The 27,885-nt window shown below is 38.4% G+C and overlaps 1 protein-coding gene across 3 annotated transcripts in view; it reads left to right on the plus strand.

The window, feature by feature from the left end:
• Positions 1-666: 666 nt before the first annotated feature.
• The window catches only part of USP32 (ubiquitin specific peptidase 32), an 81,165-nt gene continuing 53,946 nt past the window's right edge, over positions 667-27,885 (plus strand). For 2 of the 3 annotated variants that reach the window (XM_040618795.1, XM_040618814.1), the window contains exons 1-2: positions 1,262-1,424; positions 23,621-23,748. In XM_040618795.1, the coding sequence (XP_040474729.1) occupies positions 1,367-1,424; positions 23,621-23,748 (186 nt within the window). In that variant the 5' untranslated portion in view covers positions 1,262-1,366. Of the gene's footprint in view, positions 760-1,261; positions 1,425-23,620; positions 23,749-27,885 lie in introns of those variants that run through there. The other variant, XM_040618804.1, reaches the window with a different exon arrangement.

A 27,885-nucleotide genomic window follows, 5' to 3' on the forward strand; every position in this document is an offset into this window, starting at 1 on the left:
GAGACAAAAGGTTATTTGTGGCAGATTTTATGCTTGAGTGTAATAATTATATTCTTTGTCACAGATCTAAGATGATAAACAATTCAGATGATGGCAGAAAAAAAAAACCCAAGGAGGCTTTACAAAGCTTAATTCATTTGCAGTGTCTTTGCACTTGAGTAGCATTATGTGAGGAGAAATTTGGCCTTCAAGCTAGCTTCTCTGTGAGCAGCATTCCTGGCTTTGCATATCAGAGATGAAATTTGTTTGGAATGTTTGCTATAAAAATACCTACGTGTGACCTTACATCAGCGTGAAAGTAACTTTGGCTTGACCTTTCTCCAGCTCTGATGTGGTAAGATCATTCAGTATGGAAACTGTAAATCGGGGAATGACTCGCAACTGGTGTTTTCACAAGCTTTGTTTCTGTGCATGGAACAATCCTTGGAACAAGCTGCCCTTGGAAATTAGTGTTTTCTTTCAAAGTCCTTATTTTCTGCTTGGGAGTGACCCAGGGTACGTTACCAGGATTAATGTTGTAACAAAGCCATTTGGGAAAACCTCCCGTTCTGTACAAGTATAGGACTGAATACTAAAACCAAACATGCTCAAGAGCAAGCAAAGGACAGAGGTATTTCTGATCCTTTTACGATTCAGTCCGTGTTTCTGTTTCAGACATTGAAAAGACATTTTAATGGAACAGGAACTTCCTTCCGTCACCCCGTACCTGCAGGACATCTCCTTCGGGGACTTGCTGAAGAGAGCCGCAGCCCCTGTGAGGTACGAGGGGGGCTGAAGGGCCGAGGCGCTGGACCGCCACCCCCGCACTGCCCGGGGTGGGGGGAAAGGCCGTTCTGCCGGCCCCCCCCCGCACCCCCTCAGTGCCTGCCCGCCCACCCAGGGGAGCGCTGACAGGTGGCGAGCGGCAGGTTCTGAGGCGTGAGGGCAGAGCTCTTCCCGGGCCCTCTGTGGCACGGCTGGCTGCCCCCAGGCCGGGCCTGAGGTGCTGGCCGCGCTGCACGCCCGCCGCCGGGCCCCGCTGTCCCAAGGGACGGGCAGAGGCTCGCCCGGGCCGGCGGCTGAGGGAGAGGCGCGCGCCTTCGGCGGGCCGTGAGGGGGAGGCGGGAAGCGCGCGGCGCCCGTTAGGGGGCGCCAAGGGAGAGGCGGGCGGCCCTCCCCGTCACGTGGGGCGGCGCGGCGGGCTGCTCACGTGATCCGCCATGGAGGCGGCAGCGGGGAGGGCGCGCGGCCGCCTCCTCCCCCCGGCCGCCGCGGCCCGCCCCGCCCCCCCCCCGCCCGCGCCCTGTGCTCCGGAGTCGCTAGCGGCGCAGCCCGGCTCCGCGGCGCCCAGCCGGCCGCCGGGGGAGGCCATGGACTGAGGGGCATCATGGGCGCCAAGGAGTCCCGCATCGGCTTCCTCAGCTACGACGAGGCCCTGCGAAGGGGTGAGGGCGTGTTGGGGGGTGGGGGGGGGAAGGTGCGGAGTGATCCGTTGGGGGGGGGGGGGGGGGGCTGCGGGAGCGGGCCCCGCTCTGCCCCTGTCAGCGGGCGGCGTGGCGGTGCCTGGTGACTCCTCGCACCACCATGACAGACCCCGGCGCGGAGGCACTTGCGCCGTTCCTCTACCTCAGGCTCCTTCCCCGCCCCCTTCCCCCCCTTCCTCCCCCTTATTTATTTATTTATATGTATATTTATCTCCCCTACGTTAATAATGGGGCCCGGGCTGCAGCGCTGCGGGGGGGTCTCTCCAGTCGCAGCCGCCCCCCCCCGGCGGTGCCGTCCCGCGGCCCGGCGCTGAGGGAGCGCGCGGAGGGGCCGGGGCACCCGGCGGGCGCTGTCGCCGCCAGACCCTCCCGCCGCCCGGCAGGCTCGGCCTCGCCGTGCCCGCGGCTGGGAGGCGGCGCCGGGCAGCCCTGCCGCTCCGCTGTGACAGGAGTTACCGCGCTGGCCGCCCATGGCTCGTCCCTGCCGGCTCCTCATGTTTACTTGGCGCTGCCCGCGATAGGGAGCGCGCATCTGCATCTCTGGGTGGGAAGATGGATGTAGCTCGGCGTGGTTTGTTATATCTGTTGCTGGTTTAGTCCGTTTCTAGATTGCTCCCGGAGAATTTAAAGAGGAACTAGTGAAGGGAAAACATAAACAAGCTGAATGCTGAATACTCGCAGCTGCAGGGCTTCGAGGCGACGGGCAAGCTACACCCTGTCAGCTACCTTGCTCTAGGACTGATATCCAAGTCCAAGGACAAAGAGGGACAGTAATTTTCAACAGTAAATGGTTTGCAGGAAGGCTGTTTTTTTATAATTGTTGCCCTATTGTGCGTTCATGTGATGCAGCATGGACAGTTGAAGCAGTTCACCTGTTTGATATTTAAAGCACAGATAAAATTTGTAAGCTCAAACCAATACGTGGCTGCCCTTTTTATTTCTACTTGTATCTGAAAAGCATGTAAAGATTGATAAGGAAAAGTGGGAGGAAACATTGAGCATTAATTGAAGGACGAACGAATTGATGTGAAATGGGAGTTTTATTAAGTATTTTAATTTATTTTTTTTTATGGTGGAACCTCTGAGGGGTGCCATGTCAAATAGGAAATGGAGCAACATACTGTCAAGCAGAAGAACCAAATACGTGATTCAAACTCACTTTTGGTACAGATTTTAAACGTAGCCTTGAAGAATTTCAGATCTAGTGAAAGTATAAGAAGTCTTCAAAAGCATTGCTATATGTATTTTTAGAGGAGCTGGAGTCATAAATGTAGCTTGGAGAGGCGTGAAGTTGACTATAACAAGAAGCGTTTGAAATAAGCTCTTTGGTGGAAAAGATATTTGTTCGGTCAAGACATATGTTCCAAAGTTCGTAAATAAGAAAAAACAAATGTTTTGAGTTTTCAAGTTAGATTTAAACTGGTACACTGCCTCAAAATCTAGGAAGTTCATCTGGATGTTTCACAATTAAAAGTTTACTTGACATAAAAATAAGATTGATTTTTTTAACAAGTTATTTAAAATTATTTCTTGCATAGTGAATGTAATATTTTTCTTTGATGTTATTCTATCTGTATGAGGCATTTAATACTGTTTTTCTGTAGGAGAACAGAAAGGTTGTTTTAGGCTCTCTAATATAAATTGATGTTTTGCTAAATAACTATGTTGTTTACTTAACCAGTGAATCATTGTGTGTATAAAACAGGCTAGTTATCAAAACATTATTTGTTAGGCCATTCTTACTTGCACAGAACCATGCTGGTACTTGCGGCATTTCTGTGGACACAAACAGAGATAATGGATAAACACAAACACTAAAAAAAAGAAAGCCAAATACATTTATATCTAATTAGAGCTACCTTCTCTAATGTTGTGTCCTGGTTGTTAAATAGCAAGAAAGTTTTATATTAGGTGATACTGTACAAATTCTTCAACTGTGAGTTCTTCATATGTAATCAATAGCGGTGAACTATACTTGCAGAAGTAGTAATCGTTCAGAACGTTATGATCTAGAATCTAGATGTGATTCAGAAAGTGAGACACTAGTTTTAGTTTCAGATTCCCAGAATATTGGGGGAAAATGCAGTAAGTGCTGCTGGTTCTGTAAGCTTCAGAAAATAAGGCTTGTAAGCTGTGAATGGCTGCAGTTTTATTTATTGCAATTCCGTTTTGGGAGTAACCAAAGGTTGTGAAGGTGAGGAGAGTTTTTGTGGTTAAACACTCACAATATAAATAACGGTAGCTAAAATGTAACTTCTATTCAAGGAGATGAAAGCCTGAGAGTGGTCTAGTGTTGAGCATGAGATAGTACTGCAATTTTTTTTTTCTGCTTGTTCACACAGACAGCTGACTGTGCTGTGGATGACGTGGCCATGTGGATAGGCATGATGAAGTTGTCTTGTGTCCACCAGTGCAGGTCACACTGAGCCTTTTTAGTCTTCCTTTTTCCCTTGTGCCTTGTAAAATCTCTGTCCGGTTGTGTAGTTTGGGAGTGAGAAGTAAGGGATGCTATTTTAGGCATCTCTTCTCTTGTTATGAATATTCCCAAGTTACGGTCATCTTATTTATAGTAGTCAGAGGCACTACTTTGTTGTTGTGGGAAAGGTATGGATTCCAAACTTGAGGGAAGAGCTCTTCCTGACCCCTTAGACCTCCTTCTGAGCATGGCTTCTTTGTAAGGAGTTGAAATTCACAGACAGGTTGTTATAGGTGAAGTAAAAGAAGTGCTTCATTCCAAACTAGGCATAAGATTATTGGTTATTTTATCAAATTTAAGCTTGTGAATGTGGTTCTTGACTTTGTTGCACTTTTTTTCTTAGCCCTAAGCTCCAAGAGTGGTTTTCTTCCTAGGGCAGTACCGCAAGTCAGGCAGGCTTCCCTAGCTCGCTCAGTATCCCTTTTTGGTTTGGTAACATTTCCAACGTGTGCCTCTGATTTCTGACTCCTCTACTATCATTCTGTTAATCCAGCTGGCTGGCTGCTCGCTCTTTCTGAGAACGCCTAGTGCTGGGCCTTGCCTTACGCCTGGGAGGTAGCATTCTAAAGTCTGCCTTATCTTTTACTTGTTCTGCTGGCAGCCTTGACACCTGATTTCTTAAAGAGCTGTCTTCGGGCCAATAAAACTTTATAAAAGGAGGAACTTTCTATTACTGTTGTACTAGCTCCAACACAGCAGCTTCTGCACTATGCTGTGTTGTGTATAGGGTATTTTAATGAGGATTCCCTGGGAGAGAGATGGCTACATGGTATTGATGGCCAATTTATTTCAGATTCCCTAAGAACTGTATTTTCCAGTGACTGTTAACGTATTCTGCTTAAGTAACTTTCAAAACATAATTGCAGACAGAGTGTAAATTTATGAAGATACTTGGAAGTTAAGAAGTTATAGGTTCTATTGCCAAAGTTTCTGTGAATGCCACTTGGGGAAGGTCATGCTAATTCAGGCCATTTTCAGCTTGTGTATGCTAAATATTGTCAGGTAACCACTTAAAAGAAATGTCAGTGAATAATCATGGATCTGTCAAATTTGTGCCAGAGTGGAAGGCGTGTAAAATCTTTGTTGCATGTATGCTGGGATGGAAGAAGGGGGAACTGCCACAACGTCAGTGTGGTCAGTGAGTACTGTTTGGAGAAAAGAGTGGCACCTGATAGATCTGTTTCATTATGTTCTGTGCACAATTATCTCTGAGAAAAAGAGCAAAAAGAAAGAACAAGAATAGTGCCGTCTTTCAAAAATGTATGTGCAATTAAAATGCCAGCTAATATTGAGGCAAAACTTGCAGGTATATAAATTTCGTAGGATTTGCTTCTGGGGAGGTCATGAAATAGTTTCTGAGGACAGTTTTCTTTCCTGTTTGTGTAATCTCAAAGATGCTACCAACTGAAGAACAAGAAGCCTGTCAAAGCAATGAAAACTTGCTTTAATCCAGAAAAATATTAGTTAGTATGCTTTCCAATAATGACTGATGTTATGTGATGGGCAGAGGATAAATCTTGCTAATGACCTTTTGTGTCTTGATTGAATTTGAAAAATAGCTACATTTGTTTTATTTAAATCAAGGCATATATATCTGATGTCTGATTGTTAATATCCTCAAATGTACAGATGTAATAAATCTGACAAAAGGGTGATGGAAAACTTGTGCAAGTATATAATAATGTATTTGAGGTTGTCCTGATCTCAACCTGGTGACAAAATCCATGGACTCAGCCTTTGATCCCACAGAAGACTACTTTTTATTACTCCAGACTATGAAATTAACTTAATAAACCCCAGATGCATTTTTAGGAAAAGTGATCGGGGAACCATTTTAGTGTTTTATTCTTTCTATATCCCATGAAGGCAGTTGTTCTACTTTCTTTTCTCTCATATTTGAGAAACCATGCTTGAACTCCATAGGTAGGCGAACATTCTTCAGGGTGTGTTGTTTTCTAGGGGTATAAACCTGTGTCCTTCTGTTTAAGGAGTTTTGAGGTTTTAGCTGCATGTGGTGAAAATGCCTAGATCTCTCTCAGCCCTCTTTTTCTTCTTATTTTTTTTGAAGCTATCAGAATGAATGGATCCACTGTTGAGACGGTCTAGATTATACAGCAAGACTTGTTATGTCAGCCGGTATTTGATGGCTTTAGGGCTCTGTCATATGATTAAAGCAGGTATGAATGCATAGCTTCACACTTCCTGTTTATAAATCTGTAGAGCTGCAAGTAGCTACTCAAATTCACAGTAATTATTTCACAACTTTGGCATTCAGTTCTGATGCTTGTTTTGGGAGGATACCTCAGTAGTCTCAGCTGAACACCTACTACAATGCACAAGTGACTTGGGGAATTTTACCTAAACTTCCATGAACTGCTGAAAAGAGGCTACTGTTAGAAGAGGAGTTGTTTATTTGTAATTCTTCATCTGCTGAGTTGCAGTGACCACTTTCTTCTCTTCTACGTCAGGTTCCAAGTTTAAAGAAGTGTACTCGGTGGTTTTCAACCTCTTCTTACTTTTAACTGCTCAAGTTATTTCCTATTGGAAATGAGGAACATTGGTGTAGTGAACTTAAGTCAAGTAAGTTTCCTTTCCTGAGAAGCCTTTTGTGGTCTTTAGAAGTTCTTTACGAAATACCAGTTGCAAACTTAAAGGTTAGAAGAAGATGTTGCCTTCTGCTGAGGCTTCTCTGTGTGCTGCAGTTCTGAAGGAGCTGATCATGTACCTTTTAGTAGGTTTTTAGTACTTCTTAGGTGGTTCCCAAGTCCCGCTGTTCCGAGCATGGCAGGGAGTTGTCGAGTAAGCGCTGAAATGTTGGATGTGCACACAGTGACGTAAGTCTGATAAAGGAGGGTTTAACAATGTAGGCATTTCATAAACAAGAAACATCTTAAAGCAAAGAGCTCTTAGAACCTTGAAATATGATTCAGTAAGTGTTAGGAGTCCTCTGTTTCTCACTTTCAACAGGTGAATCTTGTGTTTAAGTAATAGTAGTCTTATAACATTGGATGCATTTTTGTTCTGTCAGCACGTTACTTGAGATTCAAATCAAAGTGGTCAAGGAAAGCTGCCAAATGAGTGTAAATAGATAATATCATTCCAGCCACGGTGGTTGGAAACTAAAGGATAAGCTGAACAAATCCTCATTTTGAGTGTTAAACATCTTGATATAAACAAAAAGTACACTATCAGGCTATTATATCTGTGATGTATTTTCTTGTATTAATGTAGACTAAAATTGAGTACTCAAATACTCAATAGGTTTGTTTCATAGATTATATGCCCATATAGCTCATAGCTCATATAACTGTTGCTTGTTCTGCTTTATTTCTTGTATGTTAATCAATGAAATCAGTTATTTTCTTGATCACCTCTCTCTAATCAGTTTCTAGTTTTTACTCCTGTAACAGCAGGCTTTGTGTGGCTTTTTGTTTGCTTTGTTAAATATACCTGCACAGAGAAAGCTGTTGAACTTTCATCCTTAGAGGTTTTCAAGACCTGCCTGGACAAAACCCTCTGCAAGCTGGGTTGAGTTCAGTGTTGACCCAGTTTCAAACACAAGGTTGAACTCGGTGACCTCCTGAGATACTTTCCAGCCTGATAAATTCTATGCAATATTTCTGTTCATCTTGAATTTTGTAAACCCTAGTTTTTATGAAATACAACATCAGGGTCCTAAATCTACCTGACAGTGTCCTACAGAGAAAACAAGACAAAAATAGAAAATAGGAAGCTTTTCAAAATGATGTGAAGTATTTCTAATGAAATGTGAAAGGGGAAAAAAGAAAAGAGGGGGCTACTTGAGTCCTGTTAAACTTGACTTGTAACAGTATCAGGCTTTCTGGATGCTGGCATTGTAGGAGAAATGAGTAAAACCACCCTCACTCCCCTTCCTGTACTCAAAGGGAAGCCAGCCTACTGTCTCATTTCATAAAGTAAGCCAGGCAGGCATTCAGCTCCATAGTACTCAAAAAAATTGATATCACATTCAAAAAATGGGCCTGTGAAGGGATGACAAACTTTGTGACAATAAAACAGAACATAGCATTAGCAAGCAATGTAATTAGGTGAGGCATGATATGTCTATTTAATTCTATAAATTAAGGTTATCATACAACTGCTGCTTTGTAATAGGACTGACAATGATTTTTTTCTGTTTGAAGAAAACAGATGTTTCTAACATCTGTCATTAAAAAATGACAGAGTATCTTCTAAAAATGGAGTATATTTTTGGTTAGTTTGTGAATTCATACATGTGTTCTAAATAATGTGGTATATGAGGGATGCCAGGTAGGTGTCATGAGTTGTATGTCCTTTAGCTCTTACCACAGCATCTGTATGACTTAGCTACTGATTATTTTTAAAATACTCCTGCTCTTTTTTGGTTCAAGAGGAAATTCAAAATATAGTGAGCATACAGAAATGGAGGAGGAGTAGAACAAATGCTGCATTTTCAAATACCGGAATTGTTTCTGTCCACTGACTTAAGGTATTTCATGGTCTATTGTTAACTGGAGCTACCCAGCTGGCTTTTTTAGGGCTCCTGGATTATTTAACAGTAGTCTATTAAATTTAAATGTTTGTTTGGTGGGGAGTTTTGCATCTACTTAAGTCCTGCTGGCCAGTTAGGTGCTGTGTTCCTCCTTGGCTTGGGAGGTGTGGTCTTGTTTTACTGCTGCTGACTGAGGGGCTGGAAGCACACCAAGAAACATTTGGTGTCTCACCACAGAACCTTATAGAGTTAGGTACTTACAGACACCTGTGAAGTGAGGTTGTGTTCTTAATGACAAGAAGAAGTGTGAGTGTTTTTCTGCCTGCTCTTGAATGGTAAGTCTTTGCCTTTGTAATGAGTATGGTGATTGCTGTCCACTCAGTTGCTGCACCCTAGGTAGCTAGCAGCACTAAACTAATTGGTGGTAACGTACAGAATGGTTTTGAATAATATGTGGGGCTTGGTGTTCAGTGGAGGCTAAACTGTCCAACCTCTCTGTAGGTGTTGACTGCTAGCTGCGTTCTACAAGGAGCATCCAAGGAGATGGGAAGTGTGCTGGAGGTATATATGCAGGTTGTCAAGTTCTGCATGTGTGTTCTTGGAATGGCATTTTACAATCTAGTCTTGGGTATTGTTCATAACAAAACTGATCATTTCCTAGTTTGGCTTTCTGTATAGGAAAGTAAGTTCTTAAGGTTAATTCTAAATAAGACTTTAAATTTTTAAATACTTTAAAACCAAGTTATTTCATTATTTGTTATATTGCTTGAAGCAGTTACTTTTTCTTTAAGTTATACTTAGTCTGAATTACTGTGAGTGTCCATGTGATATTTGCAGTAGTGAAGAACTACAAAAAGCATCTTTTAACATTTAATTTTCATATGAAAAGGTCATTTACATAATGATACAACGAAGCCTTTAGGCAAAGATGAATGTAGAAGAAAAATCCATTAAGGTAGATTCTGCCTTAGAGAGAGGGTCTAATTCACAAAACTTTGAATACTATATTATTGCTGGCACTTACTGGAATAAAAATACCCTGCTTGCTGAAAGAGTGGCAAAATCCTAATGTACCATCTCTTTTGTGATTTCTTCAGGGACATCTTTCCTTTGTTAGTGATGACTGTGTATAGCTTTAGTGTTTTCAGCTTAGCTGTGTAATAGTACTTACCGTTTCTTCTTTACGTAATGAATTTTAACACCTCTGAGAGTGGGGTTTTTTTTTAATGAGTAGGGTTGGTGTAGTCCTTATAGGGGACATGTTTGGAAAGAATACATCTCTCTGCACTGCAGTTTTATTAAACTAGTATAAAAGCTTTTCTAGATTTCTGATTCTTCATGGGTATAGGCTGGGTTCAAATCTTGGTTTTAAACAAAATGTGTCTGCATACAGTTTTTTAGTGGTTCACCATATCTGTTTAAGAACTGATGCAAGTTATAATCAATCACAGCATTTTTCCGTGTAGACCATTAAGTCATTCATTATAATGACAAGAAACAAAGTAAATTATGCTCGTTATTTTAGTGTAATACTGACATGTGGCTGAGTTCTAGGAGGTAGAGATGTGTGTTTCTTGGTTAAATAATATTAACAGTTTAACAAAATTACTTTCTTTTAAAAATATGCTAACATTTGCAACACGGCCCTTATTTGGTTTTGAAGCAAAACAGGATATGTCTGAGAAAGGTTTGGACAAATGACAATCAAGGCAGTTTGTAATGACCAGGGTTTATTTCCTATTATGTACTTAATGTAAAAATAGTGAAAGCACTGAAATAGTTACTTACCTGAATCATTACCTCCACTACAGTGATTAGCTATCGCAGGTAGGGTGAGTTGGCATATCAAGTGACATGCCATGATCTCTAGGGTGTTTAAATCCTCCTCTCCCTTTTCCTTTTAGCCTATCGCAACACATAACAAGCCTCTCCTATCACATGGAAATGTGCTGATGGGGCTAACAATTCTTTGTGCTAACCATGTGGTGTATTTGGGGCAAAATAATGATCTCTTTTCTGGAATGGTATTCATAACTGGCATAGGTTAATGTGTTCACCAGTGCATTAAGGTTGAATGTGCTGCAAACCATCCAGAGTTTCTGGGACAAGGATGCTGTTGAAACTAACAAGACAGCCCCTTACTCATAATGGGGAACTTTGGATACATTGGTCAGACAGGCAGAAATACCATCAGGCTTTCCACATGGCCATATACTTCAGTTTTGACTTGTAGTGTGGTTTTAAACAGTCAGTGAGACATTCTGTACCTTGAAAAGGGATTTAACTTCTCTTGTCAGGTGCGCTGCAGGTGCATGTCACGAGCTGCAGAGAAAGGCAGCGTAGAACTTGTCTGGAGTGAGGCAGCCACACCAATTGTCAAAGTGCCATACTTGCTTCTAACCATCACCTACAAAGGGAAAGTGAAGCTATAATTCTCAGTGTCTTCTATAACATTTCTTTTTTTTTTTTTTTTTTAATGTCCAGGTCCTTTGAAGCTGTTTTGCTTAGTTTAGAGTCTGGATTGGACTGAGAAGTTACGAGAGGCAATGTCACCAGGCCAAAATAAGAGATAATTGCATTCTATAAAAATGTATTCTTTGTCCTTTTAAAATAAAACCTATTACAAGCCCTTTTGAATTCTTCCTTACAAGCTGTTTTTTTTATTCACATTGTATCTATCTTTTTGTTAGCGCTGGTCTTTCAGTTGTCATCCACTCATACAATTTAATTTCATGTTAACTATTTAATGTGGAATGTATGCTTAAATTTCTTTTGTGCTTTGAATTCACATTCCTTATCTTAATTTGTAGTGATAATGGAAATGCTCGGGTTTTGTCCTGTGGCAGACGACTTTGGCAGCAAGTCATGAACTGAAGTACTTTAACAGGTATATGCTGCTCTCTCAGTGGAGCTCTGCAAATGATTGCAAGACTGATTTAGCTGGATTTTTTTGACAGTTGTTTCAAATGATCAATTTTAATGCAGTAGTTGGAAAATCTATTCTAAAATTCTGAAACCTTGAATGAAAAAAATGTGGAAGAAACTCAGAAACCCAAGCAGAACAGGAAGTGCCAGATTTAATAAGTCTGTGGATATAGAGAAAAAGAACTGAAAGTATTGGGATAGTAATTATGAGAACTTCAGTTTTGCAGATTGAATTAGTTCTAAAAATGAACTTGAATATGGCATCATGAATCTATTTAGGGCTGAAGAAGCACTTCCTTTCAATCCGTGTTTCTAGTTGTTAAGTGTAATCCAGAAACAAAATCTTACTCTGCACTGGAAATTTCCTGATCTTGCAAAGATTTTTACCATGTTTTCCCTAACTGTGATACAGCTAAATCCTGGATTTTAGTTTAAAAATTAGAAAAGTGGATTTGCACCTCACAGACCTTGAAGCAGTGTTGCTCTTAAGAAAAATCAGCAGCAGCAGTTAGTGCAGTCAGTATAGCCTGCTCTGTATGCTTTGAGGATGTTAATGAAAGTTGTTACCAGTGGAAAAGTGATGTGAGAACTTCTTGGTCCCTGTTTTCCAGTCTTGCAGCTAATAACATGATTTTTATTTTCCTAAAGAATTATAATAGATCTTTTTTGCCACTGACAAATTCCCCATGTTTTTGTGTTAGCTGCGATTCAGCTTTGTCTTCTCATCACCTTGCTTAAAACACAGTTGTGTAAATATCTTGTGTGAACTTACTTTATTCTTTAAATAATGAGTGCATTGCCATGTAGATAGGTTAAAAGAGGAAGGAACCATAATACACACTAATTTCGATATGGAACACTGGCTAGATCTCCGCAGAAGTCAGAGAATTAAAAGAATAGAGGTTAAAAAGCAGAATATAAAAATTTGATAAATATATCTTCATATAAAATGTTGATAATTTATTATGTAAATGTACTGCTTCTAATAGAGACAGTACTGTCCTTGGGGATATCTTGTCTCTTCAGGGATTCAGGGAGAGATTCCAACTGCTGATGCTATTCAGGGCATCTTAGCTCTGTGGTGTTAAGTCATTCTAATACCGTTTCTGTTTTTCTTCTGTGAAACAATGGACAGTGTGTTTATACAAAACTGATATTTGAGTCATTGCATCAATCTAAATTGGTCAGTGGCAGTAAAATTAACTGCAAGGTGGTTTCCCATACAGCTGTTACATGGGGTATCTAAATATGCTATCTCATTCTTCTAAGTGTAGGGCCTTAGGAATAGTGTGCATCTGATGAGGAGTATTTTTAGAGATTCATTTTTTAATAGACCACAGATATTCTTAAAACTAGTATGTCCTCTTTCAGGATAATTCTTCAAAATATTAGTCCTGGGGTGTTAATGGAGAATTCTCTTGACAGGATATGCCGCAGTGGCAGTGGAATTTGGAAATAGTGACACTAATGGTTTGCTATTGTCTGTTAAAAAAAAAAAATATTCTCTGATTCAGTTCTTGGTGGTCTACCAAACATGTAGTAGGGTCCCAGAACTAACCACATGTTAGTTTTTATTTTATTTCTTAACTGAATAAACTAGTGTCTCTATTTGTGATGCTTTTATTTTTCAGCCATTCCCAGATTGTGTAGTAAACTTGTTATCATGTGTTTATAACAGTGTAACAGAAGACAGGAGTATGTGACCGACCCTAAATTAGTTCACTCTGCATTGAGTTTGAGATTGTATTTTAGGCAGATGTATCCCCAAGAGTCGAGAATAGGAAAGCTTGAAATAGAGCTGTTTATTGGCCATCAGCTGTATGTATGTACATGTGTGTAATGTGCTTGTGCCAAAACACTTGACTTTTCTTCTAACTTTAGAGATTAAGATTTAGTAGTGTGTAAATATTATCTGAATCTTTTATTATTCTTTACTTGTATTTAAGTATTATGCTTAACCAAGTTGGTTCTTTTTAACTGCCAGAGACTAATACTTGAGTAAATACTTGATCGGAACTGTATTGGCAGTTGCAAATTAGAACTCCTTGCCTTTTGTCCTCACTGAAAGCTACAGGAAACACTGCCTTCCTATGCAGAAGTTGCAGATAATGTTAAAATTTCAGGCTTAGACTGTTTTTTAATTAAAGAACAATTCATGGTATAGCTGCATTTGGTATCTTTGGCACTGTTTGGAGACAGGGTGTGAAATATTTGTTATATTCCAGTTTATTTTGTAGAAGGTTCTTAGGTGTTGTTTGCATTTACATAGTTGGCATGTGCCTTTGGCTTTCTTTTTAATAGGCTGTTTATTTCTTGGAGATTAGTTATATAACATAATTTAATTGTTATTTTTGTCTTAACAAGCATGGATGTCTAGCTGATTTTCATGGTGATAATAAAGTGGAAGCAGCTTTTCTGAATTGTGGCAGAAGCTGTTCTGCTCACCTGTGACAATACAAAATTTCAGTATATTTGCCAGGAAAACTGGTGATGGGACAGCTCAGAAGAGCAGAGTTTTGTTTCTAATCTAAGTTGGACTAAGTGTCCAGTCTTAAGTACTGGGAAGATTGAAAGTGAAAGCCATCTTCCTATGAAATCATGTACAAACTACATAAACTACGAAGAAGCATCAGAAGAAAATAGTAGTGGAAAATGAAAGAAAAAAGAGGAATGAAGAGGTTGGAAACTGGGCAGAGGGTGATGACTATGCTCAGGTGAAGGCAGGCATCCCAGACAGGGTTGCTTACTTTTAGGGTTTGCCTAATCCACAATTAATTTTTGTCCATGCTTCTGTCTTTTGGAGGGGACTTCAGAGTTCTTGGTGCTGTTGCTGCAAGACAGCTTATGCTCTGTGTTTAAAACCACTTAAAACTTGCACCTCTGCCTCCTTTTGTCTTTTTATGTACTGGTTCCATGCCTGGCTGTGCTGGTCAGCTAGCTGAGTGTGTTTTCTCCAGGGTCAGCAATGATTTATTGAGAGTATCTAGAGCAGTGAGAGCACCTCATCTTGGAAGAAGTGATAAGTGCTCTGACTATGGCATCCTGTGATTAATCAGGGCCAGAAATCACTTTATTCAGTCACTGAGAATGAGCTTACTAGTTCTTTAATTGATAACAGTAATTGCTTTTGTCCCTAATATTGCAGTTTGTTGCACTTAAATTTGTGGTCGTACGCATGAAAAGTTATTTCAGTGATCTGCAGTTGTTTCTGAATTTTCAGGTTCTGAAGGTTTCTTCTGTGGTTTGCAGGGTTGGACTGGTAAGCATATAAAACTAGGCTCCTTTAATTCTTGAGGATATAAAATATAGCCAATAAGATTTAAGTGCTCAGATGGTGGGAGGATTATTTCACTGTCGGGGCTATTATGTAGCAATTCCTATCCACGGTAGTCTGTGGGGAGGGTTGTCACAGAACCTGTGCTGATTAGCTGTGCTTGAAGCAAACATAATCCAAATAGCAATGTGACTATGTGCCCTGATGGAGATACCTTACAGATGGATAAAACAGGCTAGTAATGCTTAATGGCGTTCTTTTTGAGGATGGTAACTGTGAGAAGTAAGCTCTTTGAAGATTAAAAGCATCACATAAATGCTAAGTATTCATGTTACAGAAAACTGGCAAATCCTATTGTAATAACTAAATCTTCTTCTGCTCTTCGCACACAAGATGTTAAACCTTTGATATGCATTATGGTTAGGTCTAATAGAACCAAGAAAAGCTTTATCCCCAGGATGAGCCACTACTGCCAAAACCCAAAGAATAGGTAGGAGGAAAAAATACAACTGGATTGAATAATTTGATTTTAAAAAAAAACCCCAAAAACAACACCAAAACTTTTTTGCTGTTAGCCTTAAATTCCTCTTACTAGTAAATGTAATGTTAAGACTGTTAAGTCTTTAGCAAGGTGTGCTGTGTAATTTGAATGGTGCCAGTTTTGATGCTCTGGTTATGAAAGATTCCTTAAGGGTAGATTCATTTTTTTTGTTAGGGGAGGCAGGATTTTTTTGTATGTGCTTTCCCCCAAAATATTCTCAAGTGGATTTCTTTTTGGCAGGGATGGGTGGGTGTGGAGGTTGTCTTTTTAGTCATAGCTGGTTCATTTATCTCAGTTGTATTTTGTAGCTTGTTCTTCCTATTTGGGGTTGTTCCCAAACATCCTTTATGTTCACTTGCACATTTTTACCTCTGAAGCTTTTTACTAATTGCTTTGGTTCTTGACATCTTCATAACCGCAGCCATTAAGTCACAATAAAGACTAATGAAAAAAGTAATAAAATTTCCATGTATAACTAGGATGGGGATTCCTGGGGGAAATATTGAGCAAGTGATTACAGGGAAGATAATTGTCTGGTTAGAGAATTATATGCCCTGTGAGTTTGATATTGAACCTGTAAAATTGTCGCTTAAAAGTCAAAATATTAGAATTATTAAAACCTGAGCTGGAAGTCAGGAAGAGCTTGAGGTAGGTGAATTTTGCTTGCTTTCTGAAGGGTGATCAAGCTGTCTGTTTTATTAGATTTCAGGTTTAGTTATTTTTAGTAAAGAATAAATGCAATGTTATGCTGATGGTTGCAAATTATTGCTTACTTTGTATACTTGAGAGCTGCAGGGCTGGTGTTTTTTTTTGGGGGGGGTTCTGTTGTTTTTATTTTGTTTTTCTTAAGGCACTGACATAGCAAGCTGTTTTTCATCCAGTAGTGACACTGGAAATCCAGATTTGTGTGTGTGTGCACGTGTGTCTATTGTGGGCATTTTGATGGTTACAATTCTGGGAAAAAGTACCAGCCCTACTGGATATATTGTAAGATACTTTAGTCAGATGAGCTCAACGTTTCTTGATCCTTCACCTTAACTGAACTTTTCATCCTCTCTGGTTTTTTTCTTCCTGCTTATGCAGTAATTTGTTTCCTGTTTTGATTTCCAGCATTGCCACTACATTGTGATCTTCTGCCTTGATTTGCCTTTTTTTTGCTGGTCAACTGTAAGCTAGAATAATTTCTTTTCATGTAGCCAAATGAAATACTTCAGTTTCTTGAGATATAAAGATTTTATTAGCTTTTTGGTGCTGTTGCTGCTACATGTTCTAATGAAAGTGATGATTTGCACGTTACATTTGTGATTCTTGTGTAAATAGAGCTTACCAAATCACTAATTTGTTTTCAGCAGTCACTACTTTCTCTAATAAGGTGAAAGGAAAGAAGACAGGTACATGGGTTGTTTCTGTGTCTAGTTTGTTATAGATTATGTTTATTGGCTGTTGGTTTATAGTAGCCATGGCAGATTAACTCTACCTACCCTAAGTTAAACTATTGGGATTCTGTCCTTTTTATTGATTAAAGCAGCTTCTCAGTGTAGTAGCTTATAGTACTTTTACAGAGTATCTTAGATCATTTATCAAACATCTGTCTGATGTAGGCTGGAACTTATATTCATTTTAGTGTTGAGACAATTAAGACATGGAGAGGTTAAGTGTCTTTTGCCTGAATGTCAGGCAGTATTAAAAGACTTCAAATGCTATGCTTTTATTCTTATTCTTTAGTCCAACAGACAACTGTATGCTTTTTGAAAGCTGCGTTTTGTATCTCATACTCTATCACCACAGCATTTTACATCATTGTGCTTAGATTTTGAAGGGTAGGGGAAGAAGCATTGTAAGGGAAGGTATTTTGGTGGCTTGTCTGACTTCCGTAATAAATAGTAAATGGAATTTAAAATGCATATCCTGTGCGCTCTCTCATTGCACATGTCACAGACAAGGTATATAGTAGTTATGTTATATAAGCTGTAACAAATTCATTAAGCCTGACTAACTGCTTCTTCTAACCTTTAGACAAGCTCCCTTCAAAATGTGTATTTGTTTCTTGTAATGCTTAACATGCGCATGTAAACTGTTGCAACTTAAGCAGCAGTGCTTGCTTGGAATATTTGATGTTGCTTCCCTTCAGTGCATCTGTAAATCTTTAAACTTCTTTGCAAGGGTGTTGGAAAGGAGCCATGTGCTGAAAGATGGGAAGGTAAGTTACTCTGTTCATTCTTGCTTTAGGTGCAAGCTAGTTACTTGTGCCAAGCAGAGACTGTGGTGCATGGCGCTTCTTGTGTTCTTGACCTCAGTGATGTTCCTAATGTTGCATCATTAAAAAAAAAAAAAAAAAGGGCAGATTTTAACTACTTTCTTACAGTATTTAACTAAAACCTGCTATTGAGGTAATTTGTACAAACCTTAGCTTAGATTCATTAGTCTCTAAGGAAGATTGCAATGTAGGTACTTTGATTACTGAGGAATTGGCTTTGATATAACCATTTTCTTCTATCTCTTTTCCCAAAGCAGGAAGTGAACAAACAAAAGTATCAATATTAGGTGTATTTAGTTATGTAGTCGTATTTTTATGATGACTCATAATAAATTTCACTAGCAGTCTTGTAACATCCAAGTAACTTTTGCTGAGACAGGTATTTGCTTCCCAACTTGCTGAGTTTTGCACAGATGTTTGTTGCATAAAGTTGTCCAGTGCTTTTCAGTATGACCTTTGTCTTGAAGTGACAGAGGTTGTGCTGTACATTGAACCATACATTACTCACATTGTATTTTAAAACTTTCCAAGATAAAGACAAGAAGATGGGGGTGGGATTAGTGGTACAGGATGTGGGAAGAAAAGTTTCTCAAGTGAACAGAGAATGTAAAACTGTAAAACTTGCCAAAGCTCCACTCTGAGGGTTGATTTCCTCCAGCTTAGTTTAGTTAAACAGAACTTCAGGTACATCTGAAGTTAAAGTAAAACATTACAGAAGGGCTAGCAAAAAGAATAGTATCTGCTGCTTGAAGAGAAACATTGTGATATATGGTTTTATGTACACTATTTGGGCTATAGGTTTTATACAACAGGCTTTAAATTTGAGAGTAGTTGGTTAAGCACATGTAAATATTACAGAATTTGAGTACTAGACAGTAAATGCTTTAGATAATTAACCCTGGTTTTACACACCCCTCTTAGTTTTAAGAAGGAGGGCAGTAACTTCAGCTGTGTTCCCTGCCTTCCTTTTCAAGTGGAACATAGATACCCACATTCTGAACGTTAGATACTAACATTAGGCTTCTACATAAATTTAATGTGTTTTTTCTGAGACAGATTCCCTGCAGCTGCCATTTGTATCAGTGACACAGGTGGTGAGGATCCCCTCTGAAATTCAAGTCAGTTTTATATGGGTGGCAAAATAAGGTTTAAGTCTAGAGTTGGACACCTAGGTTTCAGATACAGTGTTATTCTAAAAGGAAAACTCCAGAATGACTTGGTGATAAATATGTGGAGTGAAAGCAGTGCAGAGAGGGTGGTTTCCAGTACGGAACTGTTTTGGAAGGCCCTACACAAATCATTACCTGGACAGACGTGAATTTAAAAAAAATAGTAGTCATAAATCCATATAAACATCATTATGTTTAAGTAACACTATTAAACTAAAAAAAACCTCAGCAGTTGGATGAGCTGAAGGTTTGTTACAATTACTTTAAGTTGCAGTGACATTTTTAGCTGAGACTGCATGGTTTCACTTAAACTTTATTAAGAAAACTGGAGCTGGAATATTCCCTAGAGAGTTAGATGCAGCACTGATCTTCTGTTAAACTGTCTTTAACTTTATTGGAAACTGCCCAGCTAAGGCAGCGTTGAAGAGGTTTGTGTTGGTAAAGTTACCTTGACAGAATGACATAGCCTGTGACTTTTCCTTTTGTGGAAAAGACTGTTTGTTTCAGCAGTGGTTTTTGGAAGTGGGCAGATATATTTTTAAGAATTAGGATACAGTATCTGGCTATTGAAACTTGCTTTTATTATTTTGAATTGGAACCTTGCAATAAAAAGTAAGCTTCTATAGCCTTGAGGTGTAAAGAATTTGGGGTGCATTTCCAATTGCATTACGTTCTCTGCAATAATATTGAGGTTGTGCCACCTATTATTGGCAGGAGAAATGTGGAGATGGCTTTTGCTGTGTTGACTACCATAAACTTATTTTGGGAAGTCTTACGTGTTCTGTTTTTAACTCTCAGGTTATGAATGCACCATTGTATCTGATAGTGTAGTGTCTGTCTTAACTGTCTAGTGAGAGCAGCTTGTGAATGGACTTTTCTTAGGTGTTTGTAGACATCTGTCTCCTGAAGGTGTTTGGTAAGACAGTGCATTTGGAAAAAGTTAATATACTTAATGAAGGAACTTAGGTCAGTGTAGGGAACAGGGCTGTTGACCTACATTTACATTTGAAGGTGGGATTAAAAATATCTCCATGGTCTGTGATACTTGCTGCATAGAACTTGTGGAACAGAGGGGGAAAAAAGGTTAGTTGTGGGAATGTGAGTGTTCTAATCTTTAGTATTATTATAGTAATAGATGTATTGCTTCTAGAAATGTTACTTGCATAATTTAAGACTCTAGTTTTATTTCCTCTCAACATGCCGTCATGTTATATCTCTGTGTTGAGTAATTGGTACTTTGGTGTTGGGATTTTGTATTGAAATGGTTTATTTGTCTTCCAGACTCACAGTAAACATTGATAGTATCTTTGATTTATACTCTGCTGATTTTAGTAGTACTTCGATGTGCCTGGATCTAAATGTATAATGAACTTACTTTTACAAAGCTTTGTAGATAATTTTAAATGGCCAGCATCAGTCATTTTAATGTGTGCTGAGGAAGGAATGGAAGTAATTACCTTTCCTGTAATTCCATGCTCTGTTTTGTAGTTTCTGCATGCAAACAATAATATTTAGTGGTCTCTAGCACTAATAACTTAATCTTGAAATGTAACGTGGATTAGCAGTATCAACTTATCATCTACTATTAAACGATAAATTGACAGTTCTTTTTGAAGGCCTTGGTAGTGTTGATTGACAAGCCTTCTTCCCAACCTTCTCCTCACCTTCAGTAGGAGTTCAGTCACTTCTGTGTTTCACGGTAGCTATGTATGTGTGGCAATTTCCTATTCTTGACCACTGCCTGAAGTACACACTTGGCAGTCGTGGGTGCTCTAGGAAGCAGTGATGACTGCTGCCTGCAGTGCTCTTGGGAGTACACGTTACTCCCAAGATGTAGTCGGCCAAAGTTTCATCGCTCTGCTTGTCTTCTTTACTCAATACAGTGAGACCTATTTGCTTAGAGGCCTTCTCTGTCCTGCAACACTGCAAAACAGCAACTCTACCAGGGTTAAATTAATTCACTGCTCTTTGTTGCGTCAGTTTAGCGCAAGAAATAACTGCTTTATGCAGTTCTGTCACCAGAAAGGTGGTTGCGTTTCGGTGACTCGGAGCATATGATGTTTCATGCACTTGGGAATGTAAGGTGCTACATAAAATATCTCTGGAGTACTAATACGGTCTGCAGTTAAGGTTGTCAGATTACAAATTACTTTTAATTTCTGTTAGCACAGGTAAATCTCAAAGGAAGGGCCAGTAAATTTTATGATTGTGAAAGTACTTGACTGACTAAAATCACTTCATATTCTAGCCTATTACATATCACTTTTATTGGATAAATAAAATTTTCTATTAAAACAGTAATTGGAAGTTTTACGTGGCAATGGGCTGTTGTATTTTGTTTAATTAATCCTAGAAGAAACTTGCACACAAGTATAACTCAGCAAGATTGTACTTGTGTTCCTGTTGCGAAGTGCTTTTGCAGCAAGTCAGCTCAGCAGTGACAGCAGCTGGAAGGTAACGAGAGTTGTGCAAAACTGCTCTGCCCCGAAATTGCGGGGATTGCTGGTGCAGCACAGATACAGCACTGTGCCGATGTGCATCTGAGTTCACGCAGAGCCGCCTCTGCTGCTCTGCGCTATGATGTCATGCTGGGGAGAAGCTTTAAAGAATTGGATCAAGGGACACAAAATGAGTAGTTATAAATAAATGTTGGGGAAAAAAATAATTTTGCTCAAAATTTCTAGTGAAAATTATTTGGATTTTCTGTGCATTCAGGAAACTAAACCTGGAAACGCCGGTAATGATGCAATGTTCTATTAAGTGGCTGTATATGTTGTGTATGTTTCAAGCTTCTTTTTACAGTAAAAAATAATCATGTTACTTGAAAGTCTATTATAATATGTGTAAAGCTTTAAGCATCTGGTTAGTTAATGCTTTGTTTGCATATAAACTTTTTTGCCAAATGACCACAAACCAGATTGGATTAATGGGCGAGTAGTTCAAAAAAATAAACAGAGGGGGAGAAAAAAACCTGGTTCGTAGAGTCTGGTTTTATTAAAAGTGTGTGTGCGCGTGCACATGCATATAACAAAATAAATCAGCTTTCTTCAAAGAACTGTTGCTAGATTTTGTGTAGGGTCTAGGTCATTGCTTTACCTTGCCAAAATAATGAAGCCAGAAGCTACCTCTTAGCAATCCCAAGCTTTTACTCTTCAAAGATGTGGTGGGGAGTTGTTCCTGTTGGCTGAAAAGTTGCTGTAGTTTCGTTGTACATAGGGGGTGTGGAGGAGACAAGGCGAAGCATCCCTCTGATTGAGAAGTTCTATTAATTTCTTGCAAGGGTTTGGAGGAAATGCTGTGGCATGAAGGTTCGTTTCTTTGCAGAATCTTCGTTTTTCTTCCTGTTTCTGTAATTCAAAATGTTGCTTCAGGTTGTAAATATTGTATCTGAGAGTCTGTTTCACCTTAGCTAGGGAAAATCTTGGAGGAAAACTGGTGTGCCAAACAGTGTTTTGAGCATGCATTAGAGCATCACATGTAAAGACACAAAGAAAGAAAATGACTCTGTGGACAGATGTTAATGTGAAATAGGGGAATTTAAACACCATATAAGCCAGGTAACAGTTATACCAACATCCTTCTGCCACATAATTAAAGTAAACTTGTTTTATTAAAACAAGCTATGTGATGAGAATAACTTGAGTCTGTCTTTGGCCAAATCCCTGCTAATTAATGGCACCAGTGCTGTGTGGCTCATACTTCAGGTTTGTTTCTTAGATCCTTTGATTTTATTTTTTTTCTGTTCAGAAATACCCAGAATCTGTAACAAAATTTTAAAAGAACCATAACCTGATTTATGTTTTCAAACACAGTTGTTAAGTGAAGACATTAGTCTGTTTCAATGTTGACTAGGATTAAAATTAGGGACGAGTATTTCAGCGTGATTTACTTTTAAGGAGTAATTTTTTTTTTTTTTTGATGAATGAATTAATTGAAATGTAGAAGTTTTAAAGAGAGTGCTGGATTAAGCTCTCAAGTGTTCTGTTTTATTTTGGCTAACAAAAAGCTTGACAAGCTTTTGGCCATGTCAGCGTTGTTTCTGTCTAGCTTGTTATATCAGGGTAAGGAAAATGCCTTACTATAAATACAGTGAAACAGCTTTCATGTACAGCATCATTTCTTTTGGCTTCTAGGTGGTAAATAGGTCTTTCTGCACTATGTATTAACTTACATGTGATCCAGGTCATGGTGTGTTACTCTCTGCAACTTGATTTTTGACAAAGGACTTGTTTTGTTCAGTGAGATACTTCCCTTCTTAAACACTTTGTTAGAAAGTTGCCTTATGCTTGTAAAACCTGAAAGCAGTCTCTGCTTTTCAGGAAGCTCATGTGCAAGTATAAATGGGATGTCATGAAACTTTTCACATTTACGGATTGTGAACAAGTTTGAACAGATTTTAGCTGGCAAGAATATTTTGACTCTGCAGGATAATCTTAGGTGAAGAAATACATTTAGTCCAAAGTTTAGCTGTAGTATTCCTGTCAAATTCATGCTTTGCTGTACTGTCTTATGAGCATGTAAGTGGTGATTAAATATATTTTCTTGTATACAGAAAGGTAGACTGGTTGCTAGATGAAACTACTTGAAGCATGCTGCTGGAGCTGCTCTTAATAATATTCATCACTTTTGGCTACAGATCATTTCTCTGGCTTACACGCAATGTAAAATTGATCATAAAGCAAGCTTATTTTCCTTTTGTGTGACAATAATGGTGTTTAATTTAGAAAAAATTGTAATATGCTATTGTAGTCAGAGAAAACTTAGGCAGTGAACTGTTAAAATCATTGATGGTAACCTTAGGTCTACTTCACTTCCCTCTTTTGGGGAAAGTTCGATTATCAGATCTCATTTTGTAGTAGTCAGATTTTCCACTGTTTAGGTGAAATCATGCATTTAGTTTCTTCTTATCTTTTTATTGGGAAGGGAAATTAAGGCATATAGGATTTTGAGAGTCCTTAAGGTATTAGATTTCTATGTCATCTTTACTGACCAAATTTTTTTTTTCATTCTCCTCACTCAACAGTTACAGACATAGAGCTAAAGCGACTGAAAGATGCTTTCAAGAGAACTTGTGGACTCTCATATTATATGACTCAACAGTGCTTCATCAGGGAAGTTCTTGGTGATGGAGTCCCTCCAAAAGTTGCTGAGGTAATCTATAAACTTGCTGGTTTTCTGGGGAGGCATACGTGGTTGATAATGTACACCTATAGATGTGCACACACAAATATGGCTCTACAGATACATGATATGATTTAATTTCCCTTTTGCCTGCAATATCACAATGTACATTATCTACCTGAAGATAATATTCCAGAATTGGATCATGGGTTGTCAGTGATGTGTGCTTGACTGAGCTACTGATTCTGTCCCAACTAATAAGTGGCAGATGACTTTGAATAAACCTGAAGGTCCAGATGTAGATTTGGGGAGGTGAAATGGGAAATTTTAACACTCTATATAGCCATTATAATGGAGGATTTTATTTACTCTGGAGTTACACTTGCTGTTGGTTTCTCTGAGATTCCATTGGCTTTTACTTTGTTTTCTAAAGTGCATATTAATCTTTACAAGCTCTTAACAATAATTTCATGTATAATAAATGTATAAATGAACTGAAGAATACCCAGGATCAAAATATGCTACATGGATATAAATTCTGTATGCATATAGATATAAAAAAATAGTAATAACATCCTGTACATATTAATGTTTGAAAGATTATTTTCTTTCATAGTGTTGCTTCTGTCTTGACAGAGAAATTAAATTATTGTTGGTAGAGAGGTAAAAGATTAGCCAAACCTTTCAAATGATATCTTGCTCCATGTCATTTCTAATCACAGCTTCTATTTCTGGTGTCTTCAGTGTTATTGACCTCACAGGCAGCATAAAAGTCTTCTAGTATTGTTTAGATAATGTGAATAGTGAAGTGTGCATTGTCAAATGTTTTAACGCTGTGGTAGAATTACTTTTTTTCTAAGCTTAACCATTTCTCCATTCTTTTGTCTGTTTTTTCTAAGTGTTGCCAAAGAGGGGGATATAGTTAACAGTTTGATTTTATTTTTTCCTTTTTAATGTAGGTATTCAAGCACTTAACAGGAAAAATTGCAATGTGTGTTAGTGCTATCTAATTAAAGTATATGATCTGCCCGTAGCTTAAAACAGGTCTTCAGTATTCATTTCTGTATGTGTCTTCTGGATGCTTTGACTGTTAGTAGCCCATAAAACGAAACAAAAAATGTATCCCAAACCATATACAGTTGGTTTGAAATAATATAATATGTTAAGAATTTTACATTGTGAGTTAACTTGTACTTTTTTTTAATCCCTTTTATACCAGTCTTAAGGATCAAATTACTGATTTGCATGGAGTAAACTTTTGGTGACAAATAGAGACTCTGGGTTTTCAAACGTCTGCTGGCTACCTTCTGCTTAATTTTTTTAAAATCTCCCCTTAAAGACACGATTTTAGTGATGACTATCTCTTTTAACGCTCATTATAGTTATACTGCAGTTCTTGGTTTGCTGGTGGTGAAATAAAATTAATGGAAGAATTATAATTGCTTTTTGATGTCGATGTGCCCATTTTGATGACATCGCAGAATTCTGGTACAAATTACTGTGTACTTACACTATTCATATTTAGGCAATGCAGTAGTCATATCTGTGAGCGTGAACACTGTAAATTCGGATTTGATCCTGCTCATACTGTTGAGAGATGCGTTTTAATTCCTGGCTTGGGGATGTGGAAAGGCAGGCAAAGTCATCAGGCAGCTTAAAGCCTTGCTCTGAGTTTTCAGCCTTTCAATCATTAAAACTGATCATTTTGAGCCTCAGATTGCTGGGCTGTCTTCTCTGCATGTTTTGAATAATAGTTTTTCATATCTGAGTAGTGATAGGCCTTCAGGAATTCATTAAATTAAAAACACAGAGTTTTAAAGCAGGGACATAAACTAGAGAATTGAAGCCAGTGGAACTTTGGTCAAACAATTTGCATGATTGTCATGCACACAAAATATTTTTTAAATGTTCAGGACAGTAATGTTCTGAAAGGATCTCTTGGAAAAATGGAGTTGAAGATATTAATAAAATGAAACTGAGATGTGCTGTCTTTGCGTTGTTTTAACTGCAGGAAAGCTGGTCTAGTGGAGAGATGTATGAACGCGGGAATTATTTTTAAATCTAAGGAAATAATGCAATTACTGTATGCAGTTGTAGGCACCTTAATATAAAAAATATTGTCCACAGGAGGTGATAATATTTCAAGAAAGCATTTTTAGTAGCTTTGTATTTTAGACTGAGGAGGAGAAGAATGTTGAGAAAGGACCTCCTACCTTTGGCCTGTGCAGTCATTTCAATGACTGATTAGTTTATACCTTTTATATGTACCTACATATATTATAATTGTGAGACAGCTTATACACAGCATTCTGTGATACTTACTAAGTAGTTAAATGTCAGTGCATCTTTTTCTCCAAATGTGACCTAATTGGTTAACAAGCTGCAGTCTAAGTAATGCAAAGAGAAGAGGGATGATGCTAGCAGGGACACGAAGGACACATTGAAGAGGCTGCCAATAGAACAAGAACACAGACTTCTCAAGGGCTGAGAGAGAAGAGGGGTCATAAGAATAAAATCAGGAAAGAATTCAGGACATTTTATATGGTGTAGAGAAAGGAGCCAAAATATAATGCCTTGAGCATCCTCTCCTACTCTTCCAGCAGGCTTACTTCTAGCGTGTATGGGCACAGGGCCAGGGATTTGGACCTCAAGGGAACAGTTTGTATAGACTGTTTTTAACAGAAGAGGAACCAGATTGTTATACCTTCAGTTATCCATGAAACACAACACATCAGACTGAAATTTTATTTAAAAAAAAAAAAAAGAAAAAGAAGATTGTGTACCATATTATTATACTAAATGGTACATGCGGAAATGAAAATTGCTATCATACTGTCTGGGTGTGGCTATTTTAAGTAAAGGTGTAACCATATTAAGTAATTTTGGACAATACAAAATTGCATCATAGTTTGATGGTGCATCTTATTAGAAGTTTTCCAAATAGCACATTAAGGTGAAAAACTGTGCAGCTCCTTCCTTAGAAATGCAAACTAATCTCCCTTATATACTGTGATATAACTATTCAGTGTTCATAAACTCTTCCCAAAGAATGCTTAAGCAGCTCAATTCAAAGTAGTGCTAGATGCCTATGGCTGCAATTACATAACCTATGTTAAATACTAATACATTGGACATTATCCATAGAATTCCCTTTCTGTGTTTGTATCATGATCAGTCAATGTGTTATGTTCAAATAATGTATAAATGTAATATTTGGTATTCAGCTGGTGTCATAACTGAGATGTACAGAGTTCAACAGAAGCAAGTGGAAAAACTCAGAAATGGGTATGAGTTACAAATATGCTTTCAGATTGATGGAGAGAAGATACAGCTTTATTTGAGTTGGTTTATGAAATAGCTGTTAGAAAAGTCTCAAAGCATAGAAGGGCTAAATGTGAGTGGTGGAGAATAAAGGATAAGGAAAAGTTACTATTTTATTAGAATTTATAAAAGAAAAAACAGTGATTTCTCATTTGTTCAATTTGGGTTTTTTTGGTCTTGCAAGTCTTGTTAATCTGAAATGTAAGAATTCCCTTCTGTTTTGTGCTCTTCATGGGTTTTTTTTGGTCAAAATTAGTTATATTAAGACTTCAGCTATAGTGGGTGGCAGAGATAACTGCATAGTTTTAAAAAAGTAATGATTCCAATGTAATATAAAGGTAAATTGCTTACATATGTGGTGTAGCCTTGAAGGCATCTTTTGAAATCAGAATGATTAGATGTAGAAAGTGTGGAATTCAGATCTCTGCCATGACATTGTCCATGAAGCATATACAATCATTGTGGCAAATAGAGCACAAATTTAGTTTTAATAATTTAGCCCTTGAAGCATTTGTAAATGTATTAAACTTCAGTAATAGAAGAGGATGATCTGAGCACCCTATGGGAAGTTAATGTATTTAGGTAGCACTGTGTCTTACAGTGGAATGAAACTGCAGGTTCTACATAATTTTTCTGCAGAATTAGATCATTCTGTATTATCGGCCTCATTTACGTTTATTTGCCTTCAGACTTCTTTTAATACTCTTAAGTGGATAGCAATGAAAAGTGATAGCTTGATGGGTGGACAAGGAAGGGATTTATGGAAGGTAACATACAGAGAACTATATTGAGGTAAGTGTCTTCGGGGAATCTGCTTCAGTGTTATGTCTGGTAATAATTGTGATA

The sequence above is a fragment of the Falco naumanni genome, chromosome 1 (assembly GCF_017639655.2).
Source record: "Falco naumanni isolate bFalNau1 chromosome 1, bFalNau1.pat, whole genome shotgun sequence".
Classification (NCBI taxonomy): domain Eukaryota; kingdom Metazoa; phylum Chordata; class Aves; order Falconiformes; family Falconidae; genus Falco; species Falco naumanni.